This window comes from Heterodontus francisci, chromosome 1 (assembly GCF_036365525.1).
Source record: "Heterodontus francisci isolate sHetFra1 chromosome 1, sHetFra1.hap1, whole genome shotgun sequence".
Taxonomy (NCBI): Eukaryota; Metazoa; Chordata; class Chondrichthyes; order Heterodontiformes; family Heterodontidae; genus Heterodontus; species Heterodontus francisci.
Window position 1 is genome coordinate 62,037,086 of NC_090371.1, and position 21,914 is coordinate 62,058,999.

The 21,914-nt window shown below is 42.3% G+C and overlaps 1 protein-coding gene across 1 annotated transcript in view; it reads right to left on the minus strand.

Annotated features, from left to right (window-relative positions):
- LOC137369758 (A disintegrin and metalloproteinase with thrombospondin motifs 12-like) overlaps positions 1–21,914 on the minus strand; it is a 780,536-nt gene that overhangs the window by 163,914 nt on the left and 594,708 nt on the right. Inside the window, exons 15-16 of the mRNA XM_068031165.1 lie at positions 10,142–10,386; positions 4,569–4,710 (exon numbers count right to left, since the gene is read on the minus strand). Coding sequence (XP_067887266.1) covers positions 4,569–4,710; positions 10,142–10,386 — 387 coding nt within the window. The remainder of the gene's footprint in view (positions 1–4,568; positions 4,711–10,141; positions 10,387–21,914) is intronic.

Here is a 21,914-nt window from a genome sequence, read left to right on the forward strand (position 1 = left end):
TTCAATGGGCTGAATGGCCTCCTTCAGTGCTGTAATGATGCGATGACTTTATGACAAAGCGTCTGTGGACGGTTCTTGGACAAATCTTTCTCTTTGCAAGAGTTCAACTTTCCTGGTTTAAAAGTGAGTCAAAGATTAGCTGTCACGGTGTTCTACCACTCACATTATACAAGCTTTAATTGCTTTGATTTATAAATGCAGTAATTAAATTTGTATAATTTACACAATAAAGATCTATTTCTAAATAAAGAACGCCAAGTTCAATATGTTTAATCAGGTAACTAAACACCAAGTTCAAAGTTACTCTGGAAACTGTTGACTCCTGCCAATAATTACAGTGAATCATGCTAAATAAGGGAATAAATTAAACCAAGGCCATGGGAAGGGAAGTGAAGCCAAGATGCATGAACTGAAATCTTTGTACATTAATGCTCCCATAAATGTTACAGGCATCACAGGCATCTATAACATCCTATGATGCAAACTACCTCATCCAACCTAAATGGTTTCCAAACTGATAGAATAACTGAACCATGAAAAGCAAATCTGAAATAGTTTACAAATCAACTTACCAGTTTTTGCAAGGCCATATCTCTTACATGTGGGATAAGTGGTGAACACAATAAACTAGGTCAAGTGATTATGATGACATAATTAATCTGATTCTGATGACGCTATAAATCAGAAGTGTACAGCTCATGTTTTTTTTGTACGAAAAGTAGCTGAAGCCTGAGGATGATTACATCTATCTATCCTTTATAAATTAAATTTGGTACTTTTGTGTTTCTTATTATAAGTACTTGCAGTACCTGTTAACCCTGTAATTTGTGATCTGAAATGGATCACACCCACTTTGATTCAGCTGTAGCATTCATATTTCTGAGCCAGAAGGTCATGTGTTTAAACCCCACACTAACATTTCAGCATTTCAGTGCAGTACTAGGGAATGGTGTGGTGTGAGAGGTGTCAGCTTTTGGATGAAATGTTAAACCAAGTTTCTGTCTGCTCGTCAGGGCCACTTCTCCCACCTCTTCTAGTCTGCAGCTATTGTTGGCCGCACTACCCACCACAATTTGCCACAGCACCTCCCACCCAGAAGAAAAATAGAAAAGAAGCAAAAGCTGAAGAGTTAAAGCGAAATGAAACAGCAAAACAAAGACATCAGAAACAGGTAAAATCGTGACCATATTCTCCGACTCACTGGGCTGGATTTAATGGCTCCCCGGAGACAGGCTCGGAGGTGGGAGGGCAGAGGGCCCATTGCCTTCATAGTGACAGTCTTCCCACCCAGACTTAAGGGTCTCTTACCGCCGCTGCTGGAATTAAGCCAGTGGCGGAGTGAGTTTCTCTGCCAAGCAGGGAGGCCACTCAGTGTAACGAGGCGGTTTTCCTGCGAGCTTGAAGGTGGGGGGGCCCTCCTCTGTGGGCAACCTGTGGCCCATGGAGGGCCCCGGCAGCAAACAACCCACCTCCCGTAACACCCACCCCCTCACCACACTTATTACCCATCCTCCTCACCCGCCCCATCGCCGGGGCGTGCTGGATCCCGCCTCACTTATCTTCTCATTGGGTACAGGGATCCCAGCACTGGGCACTTAAGTGCCTGAGCACCACAGAACTGTGGCGGGTGGACTCCGAAAGGCCGAGGCAGGGTTCCCACCGATTTTTCGGCCTGGTGCTCGGAGCTCCACCGGTGCGACTAAATGCAGGCCATTGTGCGCAACAATAACAACAACAATTTATGTTTAACATGATAAAACATCCCAAGACACTTTGCAGGAGCAATATAAAACAATATATGACACTGAGCCACATAAGGAGATATTAGAGCAGATAACCTAAAGCTTGATCAAAGAGGTACGTTTTAAGGAGTGTCTTAAAGGAGGAAAGTGAAGTGGAGAGGCAAAGAGGTATAGGGAGGTTTAGGGCCTAGGCAGCTTAAGGCACAGCCACATGGAGCAATTAAAATTGGGAATGCACAAGTGATCAGAATTATAGGAGTTCAGATATCTTAGAGGGTGTGGGGCTGGAGGAGATTACAGAGATAAGGAAGGGCAAGGTCAGGGAGAGATTTGAAAACAAGGAACAGATTTTTTAAATCAAGACGTTGCTTGACCGGGAGCCAACGTAGGTCAGCGAATACAGGGGTGATAGGTGGATGGGACATGGTGAGAGTTAAGACATGGGCAGTAGATGTGATAATCTTATGTTAATGAAGAGTAGAATGTAGGAGACCAGCCAGGAGTTTGTTGGAATAGTCAAGAATAGAGGTAACAAAGGCAGGAATGTGGGTTTCAGCAACAGGTGAGCTGAGGCAGGGATGAAGTCTGACAATGTTAAGGAAGTGGAAATAGGTCTTAATGATGGTGCAAATATATGGTCGGAAGCTCATCGTGGGAGTCAAATATGACACCAAGAATGCAAACAGTCTGGTTTAGTTTCAGACTATTGCCAGGGAAGGGGATGGAGTTGGTAGCCAGGGAACAGATTTGGAATAGGATAGAAAAAAAGGCTTGACTTTTTGATATTTAATTGGAGGACATTTCTGCTTATCTAGTACTGGATGTCAAATATGCAGTCCAATAATTTCACAACAGTGGAGGAGTTGAGAGAGATGGTGGTGAGGTAGGGCTGAGTGTTGTCAGCATACGTGTGATAACTAATGCTGTTCTTTCAGATGACGTCACTGAGGAGCAGCATGAAGATGCGAAATAGGAGGGGGATAAGGATAGATTCTTGGGGGATACCAGAGGTAATGGTGCAGGAGCAGGAAGAGAAGCCATTGCAAGTGATACTCTAACTATGATTATACAGATAAGAACGGAACCAGGTGAGAACAGTCCCACCCAGCTGGATGACAGTGGAGAGGTATTGGAGGAGAATGGTGTGGTCAACTGTGACAAAGGCAGCAGACTGGTCAAGGAGAACAAGGAAGGATAATTTACCTTTGTCACAGTCACACAGGACATTATTTGTGACTTTGATAAGAGCCGTTTCAGTACTGTGGTGGAGCAGAAACCTGATCGTAGGGTTTTAAACATCGAGTTCCAGACAAGGATTTGGGAGGCGACAACACGTTCAAGGACTTTGGAGAGGAAAGGGAGGTTGGAGATGGATTGGTAGTTTGCAAAGACGGTGGAGTCAAGGATTGTTTTTTTGAGTGGGGTGATTACAGCAGATTTAAAGGAGAGAGGGGCAACACCTGAACAGAGAGAACTGTTAGCAATATCAGCTAACATGGGGACCAGAAGGGGAAGTGGATGGTTAGCACCCAACACTATGGAAAATTGCCTAGCTATATATTAAATTCGGGGGAGGGATGTGTGTCTCATTGAAAACTTATTAGACATACCTGCAATATTTGTTACTTTATAGGCAACATTATATGTATTTTCAATGTAAAGGTGGCACACTTTCTGACACACAATAACTTATTATATAGTAGGAGCATATTATCATAAATTGTTCAAAATGCTTTCTCAAACTTTTTGTTCAATTACCATTTTTTTCAGTAACTGAAATTTCACATGTGTGAAATAATGGGCTGAATTTTGCAGTGCCAGTCATGGTGATGCATTCAACATTCGCCGCTGCTGGATGTGAGAGAGGCCTCGCAACTTCCAGAGTGCGCACTCGCACTATAGTGTGCTAGTCCGAAAGTTGCGGTGGGCCAAGCAACACTACTCCCAAGGATTCTCTACTTCAAAAGGCAAGTATGGAACCAGCGAAAATTTGGGCTAATTGCCACCAATTCCGAATTAATTACACTTTAAAATTTTACACTTGTATTTCCAGGTGCAAAGTGTTAATAGTACATTAATTGTATTTAATTGGATGCAGGTGATGGGGATTAACTGGGGATTCACTTTCAGCAGGACAAAAGTAAATCTTCATGTACATGTATAATACAGATGAGACTATGCTCCCAAGGTTTATAGTTCAAGCAATTGTGAGCAAAATATTGTATTAACCCTCTGAACTTTGGTGATGACCTAACCATGTTTCATGCACAAGTGTTCTACTTATTATTGTAATTACACATACAATGCATTGTAGTCCAATGGCAGTGTTTATCTTCAAATTCTCGCAATATTGAAATCTAATGAGCGAAACTAAAAATTTCCCTTCTCTATGTAATGTGTTGGAGAGTGTGTAATCAATGTGGTGGGATAGTGCACTGTAGCATTAACATGCTGCATCATAATTGCATGCTGCATCCACAATTTCCCATACACTGAATTACTGACCATGTTACTGTGAGGAACCAGTGAGCACAAAGAGTCAGCAAAAATCTGTAAAAGTTACCCAACTTGTTCGTGTGTATCCCCTAGTGACCTGGTTATAGAGTGACAAATGCCAAAAGTAAATCACTGACACAGTTGGGGATACTATGCAGTGTGGAGATACAACTAAAAATGAGAGGTGGGGGGAAAACTATCGTTGTAACAACAAGCTTCATAAGGGAAATATACCCTTAAAAGAAAACATGTATTGAAGAGTTCTCAGTTAAGTTATGAATCCAGGAACATTTCTGGTTCCAATCAGAAAACCATTTGTAGGTACTTTACCTGTTCCGCATGGGGCACTACAATCTGTCCAAGCTCCGTATTTCCAGAAGATCTCTGGCTGTCCTATTGTGTTCTCTTCCTCTGTGTCTTTCTTGATAGTGTACTCATATCGAACTCCAGGGTTTGTTTCTTGGAACAACAGCTGTAATTTGCAGTTTTATTGTTAAAAGGATTGCAAACCAAAAATTCCAGAGAGAAACCAATCATCCCCTTTGCAATATCTAGCATGGTTGTGCATGGATATGCTCTTGAATCATTTCTGAACCTGAACTGGACTGACTCAGGTCTATTCAGGTTTAACTGAATTCACAAAATTCAGATCGACTACTCCTTTGGATTCAGATTTCCACCAAGATGCAAATTCAAACTTAAATTCTGATTCTATTTTCTCTCCACTCTAATTTCTCCTGTATTTTCTGTCATTTGCTTCTTCTCAGCTGAAGACAGTGACACATACTGTGGTATAGAAATGTAGATGGCAATTGCTCTGTATTACCTTGCATCTTTGGCTATCCCTTTATGTGGGGGCCAGCAGAGTTAATCAGCAGTGTGACTGAGTCTAACATTGCTCTCATCCACAGACATTGACTTACGGTAACCAGCAATGGGAGGCATGGCCAATTGTTCTGTACCTTATCTTACAGGCACAGAAGTTATTTGAGGTGATCCAACTGAGGCTGGATGCTTAGAATAACAGATTAGCAGTGGCAGACATTTAAGCAGATATTTCATAGCTCAGCAAAAATTTATTCCAGTCAAGAAGAAGGACTCGATGAGACCAGTGGTTGACAAAGGCAGTCAAAGAAAGTATCCAATCAAAAAGTAAGGCATACAAAGCGATGAAAACTAGTGGTAGGCCAGAGGATTGGGAATTTTTTAGGAACCAACAGTGGATGACTTAAAACCTATTAAAGAGGGAGAAAATTGATTATGAAAGTAAATTGGCAAGAAATATAAAAACAAACAGCAAGAGCTTATACGGGTGTATAAAAGGAGAGCAGCTAAAATGAGCGTGGGACCCTTGGAGGATGTGACTGGAGAATTAATAATGGGGAACAGGGAAATGGCAGGTAATTTAAACCAATATTTTGCATCGGTCTTCACGGTGGAGGACACTATAAACATCCCACAGATATCAGATAAGAAAGAAGCTAATGGGAGAAAAGTTCTTGTAACAGTTTCTATCACGAAGGGCAAAGTAGTTGACAAACTAATGGGACTAAAGACAAGTTGCCAGGACCTGATGTCTTACATCCAAGGGTTTTAAAGGAAGTGGCTGTAGAGATAGTGGAGACATTGGTCGAAGTATTCCAGAACTCACTGGATTACAGGAGGGTCTCAGCGGATTGGAAAACTGCTAATGTGACTCCCCAGTTCAAAAAGGGAGGGAGACAAAAAGCTGGAAACTATAGGCCAGTCAGCCTAACATTGGTCGTTGGGAAAATGCTAGAGTCCCTTATTAAGGAAGACATAGCAGGACATTTAGAAAAGCTTAGCGTAATCAAACAGAGTCAACATGGTTTTGTGAAAGGGAAATCGTGTTTGACAAATTTGCTAGAGTTCTTTGAGGATGTAACAAGCAGAGTTGATAAAGGGGAACCGGTAGATGTAGTGTATTTAGATTTCCAGAAGGCATTTGATAAGGTGCCACATAAAAGATTATTGCACAAGATAGGAGCTCACAGTATTGGGGGTAATGTATTAGCATGGATTGAGGACTGGTTAACTCACAGAAGACAGAGAATCGGGATTAATGGATCTTTTTCAGGGTGGCAACACATAACTAGTGGAGTGCTACAAGAATCAGTCCTAGGGCCTCAACTATTTACCATCTATATTAATGACTTGGAGGAAGGGGCAGAGTGTAATATATCTAAATTTGCTGACGATACAAAAATAGGTGGGAGGGCAGGTTGTGAAGAGGACATAAGGAATCTGCAAGGGGATATAGATAGGTTGAGTAAGTGGGCAAAAACTTGGCAGATGGAGTTTAATGTCATGCACTTTGGTAGGAAGGATCAAAAGGCAGACCATTATTTAAATGGAGAGAAACTCCAAAAAAGTGCAGCACAGAGGGATCTGGGTGTTCTTGTGCATGAAACACAAAAAGTTAGCATGCAGGTGCAGCAAGTAATAATGAAGGCAAATGGAATTTTGGCCTTTATTGCTAGGGGGTTGGAGTTTAAAAATAGGGAAGTCTTGTTACAACTGTACAGGGCGTTGGTGAGGCCGCACCTGGAGTACTGTGTACAGTTTTGGTCCCCGTGTTTAAAAAAGGATATACTGGCATTGGAGGCAGTAAAAGAGATTCACTAGGTTGATTCCTGGGATGAAGGGGATGACTTATCAAAAATGGCTAAACAGGTTAGGCCTTTATTCATTAGAGGTTAGAAGAATGAGGAGTGATCTTATTGAAACAAACAATATTCTGAGGGGGCTTGACAGGGTAGATGTTGAGAAGATGTTTCAACTCGTGGGGGAATGTCGAACAGGAGCTCACGGTATTGGGGGTAATATATCAGCATGGTTTGAGAATTGGTTGGAAAGACCTCAAACTTTCCCACATTAAACTCCATCTGCCAAGTTTTTGCCCACTCACTCAACCTACTGTAGCCCCTTGCAGATTCCTTAGGTCCTCATCACAACAGGACATAGGAGACATAGTTACAGAATAAGTGGACACTCATTTAAAACTGAGATGCGAAGGAATTTCTTCTCTCAGAGAATTCTCTACCCAGAAAGTTATGGAGGCTAGATCACTGAAAGTATTTAAAGAGGAGGTAGATAGATTTTTGAAATAGCGTGTAGTTGAGGGCTATGAGGAGCTGGTACGAAAGAGGAGTTGAGGTCTGGGGCAGATCAGCCATGATCTTATTGAATGGTGGGGCAGGCTTGAGGGGCCAAATGGCCTACTCCTGCTTCTACTTCTTATGTTCTTATGCACTTAATGCAAACTAGTTTGCTCCTTGTGTACCTCAACATGGGATTGTGCTGTCACTATCACTAATCTGCCACCATACTTACTTTCCTCTCACGGAGGATCCTTATAATCACTATTCTATCACATATCCTTGAATTGAAAATAGTATAACATAAAGACCTTTTACTTTGTCAAACCACATTCTTTAATTTAAACACTCATCAGCACACTGTGCTGAAGTAAACATCTTATCTGTGCTATTATATTACAATTGTACTTGAAATTTCTTTTCTATTTTACTATTTTTAATTGTGTGAACGTCTAAATTTTGTTTCCTCTACACTTCCTGGAAGCCTATTCCAGATTTTGTTCACTCTGTGTTTGAACCTTTGACCCTTTTTCCTACTTCCACAATTTAACTGAAAGTTCCCATGACTATCTTATATACCTTACTTTTATTTGCTCTTGGGATGCAGTGATACTGACAGGGTTATTTTTTTTGGCCATCCCAAGTTTCCCAGAGAATTACTGAAGTTCTTGCACTGATTGGAAGTGGCAGGCGGTGCCCATGCTGATGTTAATTGCATATTGCAGCCAGAGTCTGCCAATACTGGATGGCCTGGATATTGAGCCCATGGACAGTGGCATCAATCAGGCAAAATGTTCTGACCTAGCTTATGTTGAGCTGAACACCGTGGAACTGTCAATTAACAGCCCCATTGCTGACCTTCTGAATAGAGAGTACTACCACTTTTGCCAAGGCTGCTACCCTATGACATGCATAGGGCCCCATTGCGATTTCAAGGTGCAAGTGGGTGGAGTGTGTGCCATGCGGACTCTACCAGTTATACGGGGCAGTATCTGGCCTAAGCAGTGATTCCTAAAGGTGCCGCTACAAAGAGAGCCAACATTTTTTGTGATTCATATTTTTATGGAGTTGGGAGTGCCAGCTCTGCTTCTCCTGGCTCCACAAAAAAACTGTGATGCAGTCCCAGCCTGGGAGCTCAGCGGCAGAAGGGGAACGAGGCCTAGGCTTCTAAATGGCTCTGGACTCCTGCTGGCAAGAATAGACAGGCAGTGGGCACACTTCACCCAATGCCCAGTGGCTGGCTGTCCAAACACTGCCAGCAGGTAAAATTGACCATGGTAAAATATGAGAAAGCAAATGTTTAAAATCTGTATGCTATTTCAGTCGGAATGCAGAATTACTTGACATTACATGCTGACTGAAAATATAAATTCTTGCCAAAAAATGAATGGCTTATTAATTCAGTAAAAAAATTAATATGCCACCATCTGTTCATAAAGAACAAAGGCAAAGGTGGTGCAGTGTAATTAAGTTCCCAGGAGATTCTGATAAGACATTTATTCATACTCATTATTCTCTGCAGGATAAGTTTCTGACCTTAGCCATGTTATGCCAGGGAGGTGACAGAATGGGAACTGTTAATACAGGCCTGTTCAACCAATTATGATAATAAATTGTCAAGTATTTAAGCATTGTTCGACAAATTGCTCAAGGTTAAACTTTTAAAAGAGATGCAAGTTCAGTAAAATCTCTCATTGTGGTACAATACTAAGTCATGAAGATTATGGTTCGATTTTGTAGTGAGGGGGGGTGGGGGGTTGCGGTTGGTCAGGGGTGTGGGGGTTGACGGTTACCCCTCTGAAACTGACCACAAACTCCAGGCCTGTCAGGAGTGGGATGAAACAGTTAACCATTTTGGGTCACGCTTATTGTCAAGATCAAAATCTTCAGGGAATGATGAATGGCTTCAAGATGTGTTAAAAATATGCATTTGTTACAAATCTTTTAGGATCAATTTTGGACTAAAATGTTACCAGTCATTCTGACATCTCGACAACAAGCTTACCTCTATGTAAATACACAAAATGTTAAAGTACACAGGACAAAAATATTTTCTTATTTAAATGTGAAGACATTTTCAGAGACAAGTTCACTTTTGCATGCTTCAACCTAAGGCTTCAAAGTACATGGGTTACTGTCAATCTTCTGAAATGATGAGTGGAACTTTAGCAAAGGCATGAAACAGGCAAAACTGGATCAGCTGCCTGTTGCATACTCTGCCTGATTATCCATGTTGGAGTCTGTGGAAATGTAATTCAAGCGGAGTATGTAATGGCTGTCCACCAATCACCCTTTTTTATGCTTCTGCTAAATTAAAAAAGCTCTGGCAAATATGTGTACAATACACATTGCTCAATTTTGGCTGTGAATTTTGGTAAAAAATTTAATATTTTAGATTAATTTTACAAGTCACATAAAATGCAGACAATCAGCACTTAGAAACTTTGGGGGCAACATGAATATTTTTGGTTTTTTCAATTCTATAGATCATATAAAAAGATTAACTATAAAATGAAAAGAATCTAACTATTTAGTGCTGGTCTCCTGAAGAAGAGATACAGTCATGACAGTATTAATCAACGCATCATTGTATTTGTCCCACCTTAAATCTAGTATTAGTCCATATTAGAAAAAGTCAATTTCCTTGGATTGTTCCAGGAATTTTCTCAGAACAATTAAAAGCATTTGTTCTCCCCTCAAAAAAAGACTGCCGAATATAATACCACTTTTACATGTTGAATAACAAAACCTGAACATTTTCCAGCTTTCTGAAGCACAAATTACCTGAATCCAGACAGGTTCTTTTGTAGGCCCTGGAGCTGTCAGATTTTCCAGGTTCCCATTTCTTTCATACTTAAATGTTGTTCCTGCTGCTTTGTAGTCTCCATTCCACTGGATAATAAACCCTCCATTGAGGAAATATTTCTCTGGGTCTTCACTTCTCAAAGCCAAGAAATTCCCTGCTTCAGCTATCTCTTCTACCCGGATATCTCGTGCTCCTTCAGGAATCAGACCCACATCTACATAGCCTGTAAACGGAACAGAATGCAAGTTTGTAAAGATATATCAACAGTTTATTTGCATTTTTGTACATTTGTAAAGTGAGTTCTTCAAAGTCATATGTTGCAATGATGAGCAGTCCTGATCAATTAATTTCTCAGAACAGTTGCCAAAAACTGTGGTCTCTTTTGCAACCCCTTTGCTCCAACATGACAGACATGTCTTCAGCCCTAAGCTCTGAAATTCATTCACTAAATTTCTCTACCTTTCTCTCCTCCTTTAAGAAGCTCCTTAAAACCCACCTCTTTGAAGTAGCTTTTGGTCATCTGGCCTACAGGGCTTGAGCAAAGGAATCTAGTCTGACACTCCGATGCAGTACTGAGGGAGTGGTACACTGTCAGATAAGATAAACCAAGGCCCCATCTGCCCTCTCAGGTGGATGTAAAAGATTCCATGGCATGATTTTGAAGAAGAGAGGGCAGTTATCCCTGGTGTCCTGGTCAAATATTTTTCCCTGAATCAACATCACAATTAACAGATTATCTGGTCATTATCACACTGTTGTTGTGGGGGCTTGCTGTGTGCAAATTGGCTGTCGTGTTTCCTACATTACAACCGTGACTACACTTCAAAAGTGCTTCATTGGCTGTAAAGTACTTTGGGAAATCCTGAGGTTGTGAAAGGCACTATATAAATGCAGGTCATTCTTTCTAATGTCTCCTTCTTTAGCTCGGTGTCAATTTTTGTCTGATTATGCTCCTGTGAAGCATCTTGGGATGCTTTACTATTTTAAAGGTGCTATTTAAGTGCAAGTTGTTGTCGTGTATGACTTAGTGTATGGGGCTGGCAGCTATATAAATGGGATTTGCCACCCATATAAGAAATCATCTTTAGTACATTGTTACGATTGACTGCTCCAGTCAAAGCCCCTAGTCAAAATATACGATTCTGATTGGGATGGGAGAAATGCACTGTTAATTCAATCCCTTCCCTCCACAGATTGCCTAACATATCATTTCAAACTTTTCAAATCAAAGAAAGACCCAGCCAAATTGTACCTTCTATTAATCCCCAAATGAGGCTAACCAAACCAGGTGTCTTTAAATCAACAAGTTAACTGTTTACTTAGAAAAACTAAATTCTTAAACACTATGAAGATATAAACAACATTTAAAATAGAAAAAAATTAGAGTCCTTGCAAATTTACAGTCCAATGTTGCTTGAAGTCCTCACTGCTGTCCAATGGGGAAAAAAGGTTCTTCAACAGTAGAACAGTCCGTACTCTAATTCCAGCAGTAAACTTGTAAACACTTTCAATAGAATCAATCTGACTTTAGAGTTTTTGAGGGATAAAAGATTGTCACAGTCTAACGTTCCTTCCTTCAGTTTAAATTATCAGAGATCTCTGTTTTGGCTTGACTTTTAGAATTTTGAGAGATAATAATTAAACAGACTAAATTCTCTTCCTTCATTTTAAATGGCTGAGAGTTCTTCTTTCAGGTGCTGACACCAGCTGTCTGTCTGTGTTCTGTTAGAACAGACTGTTTTCAACTAAAAAGGAAGTTCAAAAATTGAATTGTAACAAATGTATCGCTTGATGCTCAGTCCAAGTGGCTGTATCCAAGGTAACGAGAATGCACCCTTTGAATCGCAGTCTCCGAATGGCTGTATCCAACGGCAACCAAAATGCACTTTCTCCAACTCCTGAAGCCTGCTAGTTCTTAAAGCAGTACTGATCCTTTGCTATCTTAAAGACATACCACATATTTCCCGGATAGAAAAAAAAGACAGGATCATGACAACATAGACATGTATGAATACCAATGTACCCTTTTATACTGTTTATTGTGAATACAGGCTGATTCAGGTTCCCAACTCTCATCTACAAAGTCCACAATACCACTGCTCCATCTCCCTCTGCATCTTTCTCCAACAATTATCCGAGCTTGTCCACCTGTGCCTCATACTTTGCCATGAAGCTGCATCCTCTGCCTGCCGCCACACAAAAAAACTGTTGTAAGCTGTTTTGTCCGTTTTACAAGTACTTTACACAAAAGTGCTGCACTACTGAAAAGCACCATAGGACATTGTTGTGCTTAATGAACAATGAATTAGCAGTATGTAATCCGAGTTAATGCTCTGCCAGTATTGCTGTTTTTCCCTCATGGGGGGATCTAGAACTAGGGGGCATAGTTTAGAATAAGGGGTTGCCCTCTTTCCAGTGAATAATGGTAAAAGGTTTTAGTTTAAGTGCTACGATGTGCACACCAGAAACCTCCAGCACTGAGCATGCAGATTCCTAATTAAAGGGCTAAATCTTATTCAGGCGCCCCGGCGCACTTTGAACTTGGCGAGGTGCCCGCATTCAGCTGCTGCCACAGAGACCCCGCGATATTACGCACGGGGACTCATTAGCATCATTGTGCCGAGCTGCCCCCACCCCCCCATATTACATGGGAATCTTTTGACAGCTGTGCAGCAGGTGCTGGGGCCCTGTTTAAAGCACCCCAGCACCTGCTTCCTGACAGCTGTCAAAGAAATACTTATCTCACTGTTGAAGAGTGGGGCTGCTGTCAATCTGGACATAATGTGCTGTACCTCATAGACCAATGGAAATTGATGCCTTCATTTTGATCTTTTCCTCTTGTGCTGTATTTATCTTACTTTCTGATTAGGCAGTTCCATTGCATTACCTGTAAACTGGAAACTCTCCAGATTATAAACAACAGTATAAATGGAATATTCCATTTTTAAAAGTATTCATTCCAGCCTATTGACTGTAATCTTTGTCTTTTTATGTGCAGTTTACACTGAAAACCAGATTGATGTGAAGAACCACAAAATGTGGTGTTGACAGTCTTTAAATTATTAGGACAGATGAAGCAACTTCAAGCTTACTATGCAGTGCAACTAAACTTGAACTGGCTGTTTTTGCCAATTTCATCACACTGCCAGGCAGTAAATTGCAGTACATGTTCAGTCAGCTGGGTCTCGATCTTGGGGGAAAGGCACATTAGTTTGAAAGAGATTTCAGTGTTGAGAATATCATTTCATAATAGCTTCAGGCTGGAATGTAATTGTTCATACATGCTTATATAGATGGCTTACTTACTACTTGGAATGCCACATATGAGTTAAGAGAGAGTGAAGTTTACACTGTTGTGGTTTCTGACTTTCCCTCTCCCTGATTGTTTAGGCCTATACGTTCTGTGTATAATTCTTATATTTTCATGTGTTCTAAAATGAAACAGATGCATTCTCTTCGAAAAATTACATCATGAATTTTGGTACAGATCCCGATCTTACAAAACATTTTGGAGTAAGCTGTAAACACTTAGCTGTTTGAAGTGTTAAGCTGCTTTTCAGATCTCTGTATCCCTCTGTGAATAGGAATGGCTAATTGATGCAGATGATTCTGGAACTTACCCAACTCTTGATAACATCGTGTCTGCAAGCCTTTTATTATTGTAAGACCCCCTTCCCTCCTCCCTTCCAGTATGCAGAGTGAGATCCCCTGAGTATCCCCCCTTCCAGTTTGCAGAGTGAGACCCCTGCATATCCCCCTTCCCCCTCCCCCTCCCTTCCAATTTGCAGAGTGAGACCCCTGAGTATCCCCCCTCCCTTCCAGTTTGCAGAGTGAGACCCCTGCATATCTCCCCTCCCCCCTCCCTTCCAGTTTGCAGAATGAGACCCCTGCATAGCCCCCCTCCCCCCTCCCTTCCAGTTTGCAGAGTGATACCTCTGCATATCCCCCCTCCACCCTCCCTTCCAGTTTGCAGAGTGAGACCCCTGCATATCCCCCCTCCACCCTCCCTTCCAGTTTGCAGAGTGAGACCCCTGCATATTCCCCTCCCCCCTCCCTTCCAGTATGCAGAGTGGGATCCCTGAAAACGGAACTTACCTTCCGTAGCAGAACCTTCTGCCTCTGATGACCCGCTGGCTTTTCTGTTCGGGAACGGGATGGCATGTGATGGCCGCCCTTTCAACAAAAAATCTGCATGTGTGCATGTTGAGGCGGCAGGCTGCATAATCTACAGAGGTAAGTACTGTATTACATATGGTAATTGGGGTGCCTCCACCGAGCGGCAGGGGAGGGGCCGCACCAAGGTCCCCCCACTGCCAGTAATTTGCAGCGGGCCCTTCTCGACATCGCAGGTCGAGGCAGGCCTCTCCCCACAGAATTCTACTGGCCACTATACCATGACCCGAGGTGTCGAGGGACCAATAAAATTCAGCCCGAAATATTTTGGCAGGTGTCTGAGCAGTAGCGCTGTATCTTTATAAGCAAGCTGATAAATACATACATTTAAAAAGAAATTTGAGGTTTCAGGCCACTACACTTTGTATCGCTGAGATACTGGCCCATCAGCGGAATAACAGGCCAGGCATGAGAAAGCCCCTGGCCTCAGACTGCCCTCCCCAACCATGCCCTCTCTGATGTCAGTGACCTTGTTAAATTGGGAAATTTTAATTTTTATTCCAGTTGTTTCTATTTTTCTGTTTATATATGATTCATGTAAATTTGTTTTTTTATTTTAATTACATTTTATCTATTCGTAAAATGGTGCCTTCCCCACCCTCTTCAGGGCCTATCTATAATTTCTTGTTTTTTGTTGATAGTTGAATGGCTAGGTTTTGTTTCCTTTTATTATTTTTGAATCATTGTTAAAATCAGTGAAGAAATCTGCAGAATGCAAGGACATCACTGAAGAATGTAAAGATGGAAACTTGGTGGAAGGACTTCTGGGTTTTTAAAGGCATACGCTGCATGATCCATTTGTCCAATGAGAGGTGGAGAATAGTGGTGAGGTAGGTAGACAGCTGGGAGTACACTGGAGGATCAGCAGGAGATCACAAGAGGCAGAGAGGAGAATAGGTTGGCAGAGAGCAGCAGAAGCAGGCCAGTGCTGAGAAAATGAAGGCATTGGCAAGAATCTGTGAATCTGATGATAAAGAGAGTGGGAGGTCTCCAGGACACTGAGAGACCATGAACCGCCACCCAGAAGAATGGTTGTTGCAGACCACTAGACACAGCAAGGAAACAGCTGCTGAGGCCAGAAGTAAGTCAGCAGACACATACATTTAAGTAATATTTCCCTTTCACCAAAGTTTAATCAATGATGGCTAAAGAAAATGATAGCATGAGGTGTGCCACAGTGCCACCATTGATGAAACCAATGAATGTCAGGCATTACAGTTTTACTAATCAAAGGAAATAGCATTACCTCTAGATGTTACCAAATATCAGAAAAGCATTATTAAATTGTGCCAATGGGAAATATGTGTGACATAAAAATTCAAGAATTTTAATATATTATGGATTGATAAACGGCTACAATTTAGTTATAATTTCAAAGTCTGCATTTTGCAATGCTTCTCTATTCTCAATATTCCTGATTTCTGCTTCATTGTTGCAAGTGTTCGGAAAGCAAACAGATTGAAATTTGAACTGATTAATCACAAGTAGGAGAAAGAAATATTCCTTTTAACTGTTAATGGGTAGAGAATGAAAATTGACTTTCATGTGAGCTGATTTCATCAAACTCATTAATATCTGCTTTACAATTGCTTCAAGAGTGATGACCCTTTAAGAACTCAGTATGCTAATGAGCTAAGTACCAGGACATAGTCATGTGACCAGAAGCCATAGTCACTCTGCAACTGTAACATCCTGGACAAAAGTTAAGTAAATAGTTTGCTCTATATTGTATTTACTAATTTAGCTGTAAATAAACTTTCAGAGATCTGCAAGGAAAAGGAATCCGCATATCACGTTGTGTTACTTAAGATAACACAAAGAACACATGACGGTATCAGGCAGGTAATTCTGCGTTTTCTGTTAAACCAGAAAGTTTACAATCACAATCCAGTCATGGCGTTTTTGACCTTATGTTTTCAAAAGTGTCTTTTGGGTTTTCTCATCCAAACATGGCAACTTGATTGGGTTTAAGAACCTCGGTAGCCATTTGCTTGAGATGTTGTACTGTGCAATGCTTACCTCCGTATATGTCACATAAATATTATGATGATATTATTTATAATTCAGTCACAATAGCTGTTCTTTGTAACAAAATTGTTTGAAAAATCTGCATTGATGTAGCATGGTGAGGTGAATGAATTGTCAATGGGGTGGCACTAAGTATTAAATAATTGCAGCACTAAGCTTTAGATTGCTAGACTACTTCTGAATTTGGGTGCTCATCATTTTAAATTTTTTGCCAAATGAAAGCCCATGTAACTGAGGAAAGGCTTTGGACTAGAAAAGAAGTTTAGCATTCTGATAGGCCCAATCTATCACTGTGACTCCATGTTAAATATTGGTGCTCGTTCCTGCCCTCACATATGGTTTTTGCTCTCACATATTGTTAGGTCAGCTATTGGGGAAGATGAAGTATGATCTATCTGAGTGCCTTCCGATCTGGAAACAAGTCACTTCTCACTATAGGAAACAAATCAGTTTCAAAAGACTGAAAGACTGGAATAGCTCTTCCTGTAAAAGGAAGAACAGGAAAATAAAGCTGAGACATGAAGAGAATGTGAAGGCCCGTCTGATGGCTACAGAGGATTTTGGAAACACAGTCGGCAGTTTGAAGGGTGGGAATTAGCTAAGTTTACAAGAGCAGAAGCTGAACAGCACACTGTGTACTCAGGTTGGATTCAAATGCATATGCAGCAGCAAGAAGCAGTATCGGGGCATGGAGTACAGGCAGGAGATCAAAGAAATGACGGAGAAGGGGAGGGAGGTGAGTATGGAGGCAAAAACATGGAGAAGATGATTGGAGGCATGAGCCAAGTAGAGGGGAAATCTTCATGGAAATATCAGCATCTGCTATACTTCCCAGTGAATTAAATCACTGTTAAAACCTGATCCACACATCACAGGCTGGGCTTGCTTTGTGATATAGCCAGCTTTTTGGACATGTTAAGGTACTGAACATGGTAAATTGGGGCAGTAGCACCTTGGGTGGGCCCCACAGGCATGCTATCGATATTGTACTAGTACTGATAAATCTGACTAAAAATCAATACAGTTCACCAGTTAAAATAAACCTTACTCAAAAAAAATACCAGCTATTCACTTGTTCCTTATTATTAAGCTATTTACACACACACCCTAACAGTAGTGTACGAACCCAGCTATTTAAGAGTTATTCCCTAACAGCTGTTACTCATCAAGCAATCACCTTGCAGCTTTCCTGTGATGTCACTGTTCACTTTGTTTTCAAACTCCGGCGTGCCTGAACTCCGCTCCGCTGCTGTCCTGGAAGGTAAGTACTCTAGGCCGCAATCCTCGGGCTCTATTTATCAGCTCCTCGCTCCGTGTTCTTCCTGCAGGTCCGCTCCTCTCCGCTGTTCTCCCGGAAGGTAAGTGTTGTAGGTCGCGATCCTTGGGCTCTATTTATTGGCTCCTCACTCCGTGTTCTTCCCGCAGGTCCGCTGCTCTCCCGGAATGTAAGTGTTGCAGGCCACGATCCTCCGGCTCTATTAATCCGCTCCTCACTCCGTGTTCTTCTCACAGGTCCACTCCTCTCCACTGCTCTCCTGGATGGTAAGATGCAGGAGAACATCACCACCTGCAAGTTCCCCTCCAAGCAACACACCATCCTGACATGGAACTATATCACTGCTCCTTCACTGTCACTGGGTCAAAATTCGAGAATTTCCTTCCTGCACTGTGGGTGTACCTACGTGACCTGGACTGCCGTGGTTCAGGAAGGCACCTTCTCAAGGGCAATTAGGGATGGGCAATAAATGCTGGCCTAGCCAGTGATTCTCACGTGCCGCAAACAAATTTTGAAAAAATCATCAGTATTAAACATGGAGTCACAGTGATAGATTGGACCTGGCAAGATAAGTGAGAAAGGATGCGGATTGGCAAAGGTGGTAACTAGGTGGCGTGGACAGTGAGGAGCCTGGGGAAGAGGAGAACCAAGGTGTCCTTGTGGAACCAAGTGGAGCACTTCTTTAATTTTAAAGGATAAAAAAAATCTTATTACCCTAAAAAATATTGGATCTCATTTTAACAAGTCCGGCGAACTGCAGATGCCTACTGCGCGTCCTTGCTGGTAAAGCGGAGATGCATTTCAGCAAGCTGCAATGCTCGCAGCAACCTTCAGGTAGGCCAGGGCTCCATATTAAAGTCAATTTTTAGAAGTTGAAACTTATATAGTCCTTGACAGCCTCCAGATGTCCCTTCAAGGAACACTTGTTAAGACACTGTAGAATTGGAAGAAATATTTGAAACTTGCACAGTTCAAGCTCTGTATAATTTTTGACCAATTTGGGGAAGGAACATTTGGTCAATTATTAGAGTCATGGAGTTATACAGCACAGAAACAGGCCCTTTGGCCCATCGTGTCTGTGCCGGCCATCAAGCACCTATGTATTCTAATCCCATTTTCTAGCACTTGGCCCTTAGCGTTGTATGCCTTGGGCGTTTCAAGTGCTCATCTAAATACTCCTTAAATGTTGTGAGGACAAAAGAGCTGAACTTAAGAGGTGAGGTGAGAGTGACTGCCCTTGACATCAAGGCAGCATTTGACCGGGTATGGCATCAAGGAGCCCTAGCAAAACTGAGGTCAATGGGAATCAGGGGGAAAACCCTCCGCTGGCTGGAGTCATACATAGCGCAAAGGAAGATGGTTGTGGTTGTTGGAGGCCAATCAGCTCAGCTCCAGGACATCACTGCAGGAGTTCCTCAGGGGAGTGTCCTGGGCCCAATCATCTTCAGCTGCTTCATGAATGACCTTCCTTCAATCATAAGGTCAGAAGTGGGGATGTTTGCGGATGATTGCACGATGTTCAGCACCATTCGTGACTCCACAGATACTGAAGCAGTCCGTGTAGAAATGCAGCAAGACCTGGACAATATCCAGGCTTGGGCTGATAAGTGGCAAATAAAATTCGCGCCACACAAGTGCCAGGCAATGACCATCTCTAACAAGAGAGAATCAAACCATCTCCCCATGACATTCAACAGCATTAGCATCGCTGAATCCCCCACTATCAACATCCTAGGGGCTACCATTGACCAGAAACTGAACTGGAGTAGCCATATAAATACCGTGGCTACAAGAGCAGGTCAGAGGCTAGGAATCCTGAGGCGAGTAACTCACCTCCTGACTCCCCAAAGCCTGTCCACCATCTACAAGGCACAAGTCAGGAGTGTGATGGAATACTCTCCACTTGCCTGGATGGGTGCAGCTCCAACAACACTCAAGAAGCTCGACACCATCCAGGACAAGTAGCCCGCTTGATTGGCACCCCATCTACAAATATTCACTCCCTCCACCACCGACGCACAGTGTCAGCAGTGTGTACCATCTACAAGATGCACTGCAGCAATGCACCAAGGCTCCTTCGACAGCACCTTCCAAACCCGCGACTTCTACCACCTAGAAGGACAAGGGCAGTAAATACATGGGAACACCACCACCTGCAAGTTCCCCTCCAAGTCACACACCATCCTGACTTGGAACTATCGCCGTTCCTTCACTGTCGCTGGGTCAAAATCCTGGAACTCCCTTCCTAACAGCACTGTGGGTATACCTACCCCAAATGTACTGCAGCGGTTCAAGAAGGCAGCTCACCACCACCTTCTCAAGGGCAATTAGGGATGAGCAATAAATGCTGGCCTGGTCAGCGTCGCCCACATCCCATGAATGAATTTGAAAAAAAGGGTTCCTGCCACTACCACCCCTTCAGGCAGTGTGTTCCAGATTCCAACCACCCTCAGGGTGAAAATATTTTTCCTCAAATCCCCTCTAAACCTCCTGCCCCTTACCTTAAATCTATGCCCCCTGGTTACCCCCACTCCTCACCCCTCCATTAAAGGAAAAAGTTTCTTCCTATCTATCCTATCAATGCCTCTCATAATTTTGTATACCTCAGTCAGGTCCCCCCTCAGCCTTCTCTGCTCTAAGGAAAACAACCCTAGCCTATCCAGTCTCTCTTCATAGCTGAAATGCTCCAGCCCAGGCAACATCCTGGTGAATCTCCACTGCACCCTCTCCAGTGCAATCACATCCTTCCAAAAGTGTGATGACCAGAACTGTTCACAGTACTCCAGCAGTGGCCTAACTAGCATTTTATACAGCTCCATCATAACCTCCCTGCTCTTATATTCTATGCCTCGGCTAATAAAGGCAAGTATCCTATATAAAAGCAAAATGCTGCGGAAATCTGAAATAAAAATAAGAAATGCTGGAAATACTCAGCAGGTCTGGCAGGAGACAGAAGCAGAGTTAACGTTTCAGGTCAGTGACCCTTCTTCAGAACTGGCAAATATTAGAAATGTGAAAGGTTATAAGCAAGTAAAGCGGGGGTGGTGCAAAAGATAACAAAGGAGAAGGTGTAGATAGGACAAGATCACAGAATAGCTGACCAGAAAGTCATGGAGCAAAGGCAAACAATATTTTAATGGTATGTTGAAAGACAAAGCATGAGAACAGATAGGGTGTTAATGGACTCAAAAAAGAACAGCTTCAAGTACAAACATGAGAAAAAAAGCGGGTAAGCAAACTGAACAAACTAAGATGAAACAAAATAAAGTAAACACACAAAAAATATACAAAAAAAAAGAAAAAATAACTAAAAATAACAGTAAAATGGGGGGGCCCGTCATGCTCTGAAATTATTGAACTCAATGTTCAGTCCGGCAGGCTTCAGTGTGCCTAATCGGTAAATGAGGTGCTGTTCCTCGAGCTTGCGTTGATGTTCATTGGAACACTGCAGCAATCCCAGGACAGATATGTTGCCCGCTGCTCTCATGCTCACATCTCTGTCCTGGGATTTCTGCAGTTTTTAGTTATTTTTTTCTTTTTCAGGTCACTGACCTGAAACGTTAACTCTGCTTCTCTCTCCATAAATGCTGCCAGACCTGCTGAGTATTTCCAGCATTTCTTGTTCTTATTTCAAGTATCCCATATGCCTTCCTAACCACCTTATCTACCTGTGCTGCTGCCTTCAGTGATCTATGGACAAGTACACCAAGGTCCCTCTGACCCTCTATACTTCCTAGGGTCCTACCATCCATTGTATATTTCCTTTCCTTGTTACTCCTCCCAAAATGCATCACCTCACACTTCTCAGGATTCAATTCCATTTGCCACTGCTCCGCCCATCTTACCAGCCCAACTATATCGTCCTGTAATCTAAGGCTTTCCTCCTCACTATTTACGACACCACCAATTTTCATGTCAGCTGCAAACTTACTGATCATACCTCCTACATTCACGTCTAAATCATTAATGTACACTACAAACAGCAAGGGTCCCAGCACTGATTCCTGTGGTACACCACTGGTCACAGGCTACCAATCGCAAAAGCAACCCTCGACCAACACCCTCTGCATCCTGCCACTAAGCCAATTTTGGATCCAATTTGCCAAATTTCCCTGGATTCCATGGGTTCTTACCTTCTTAACCAATCTCCCATGTGGGACCTTATCAAAAGCATATTCAAGGGGCCTAATGACTGTTTAGGATGATGCCAAGGATTCTTCTAGAGCACCAAAACAATACAGTGTCAAATGTGTTCCAGACATTGCCAAGTCAAA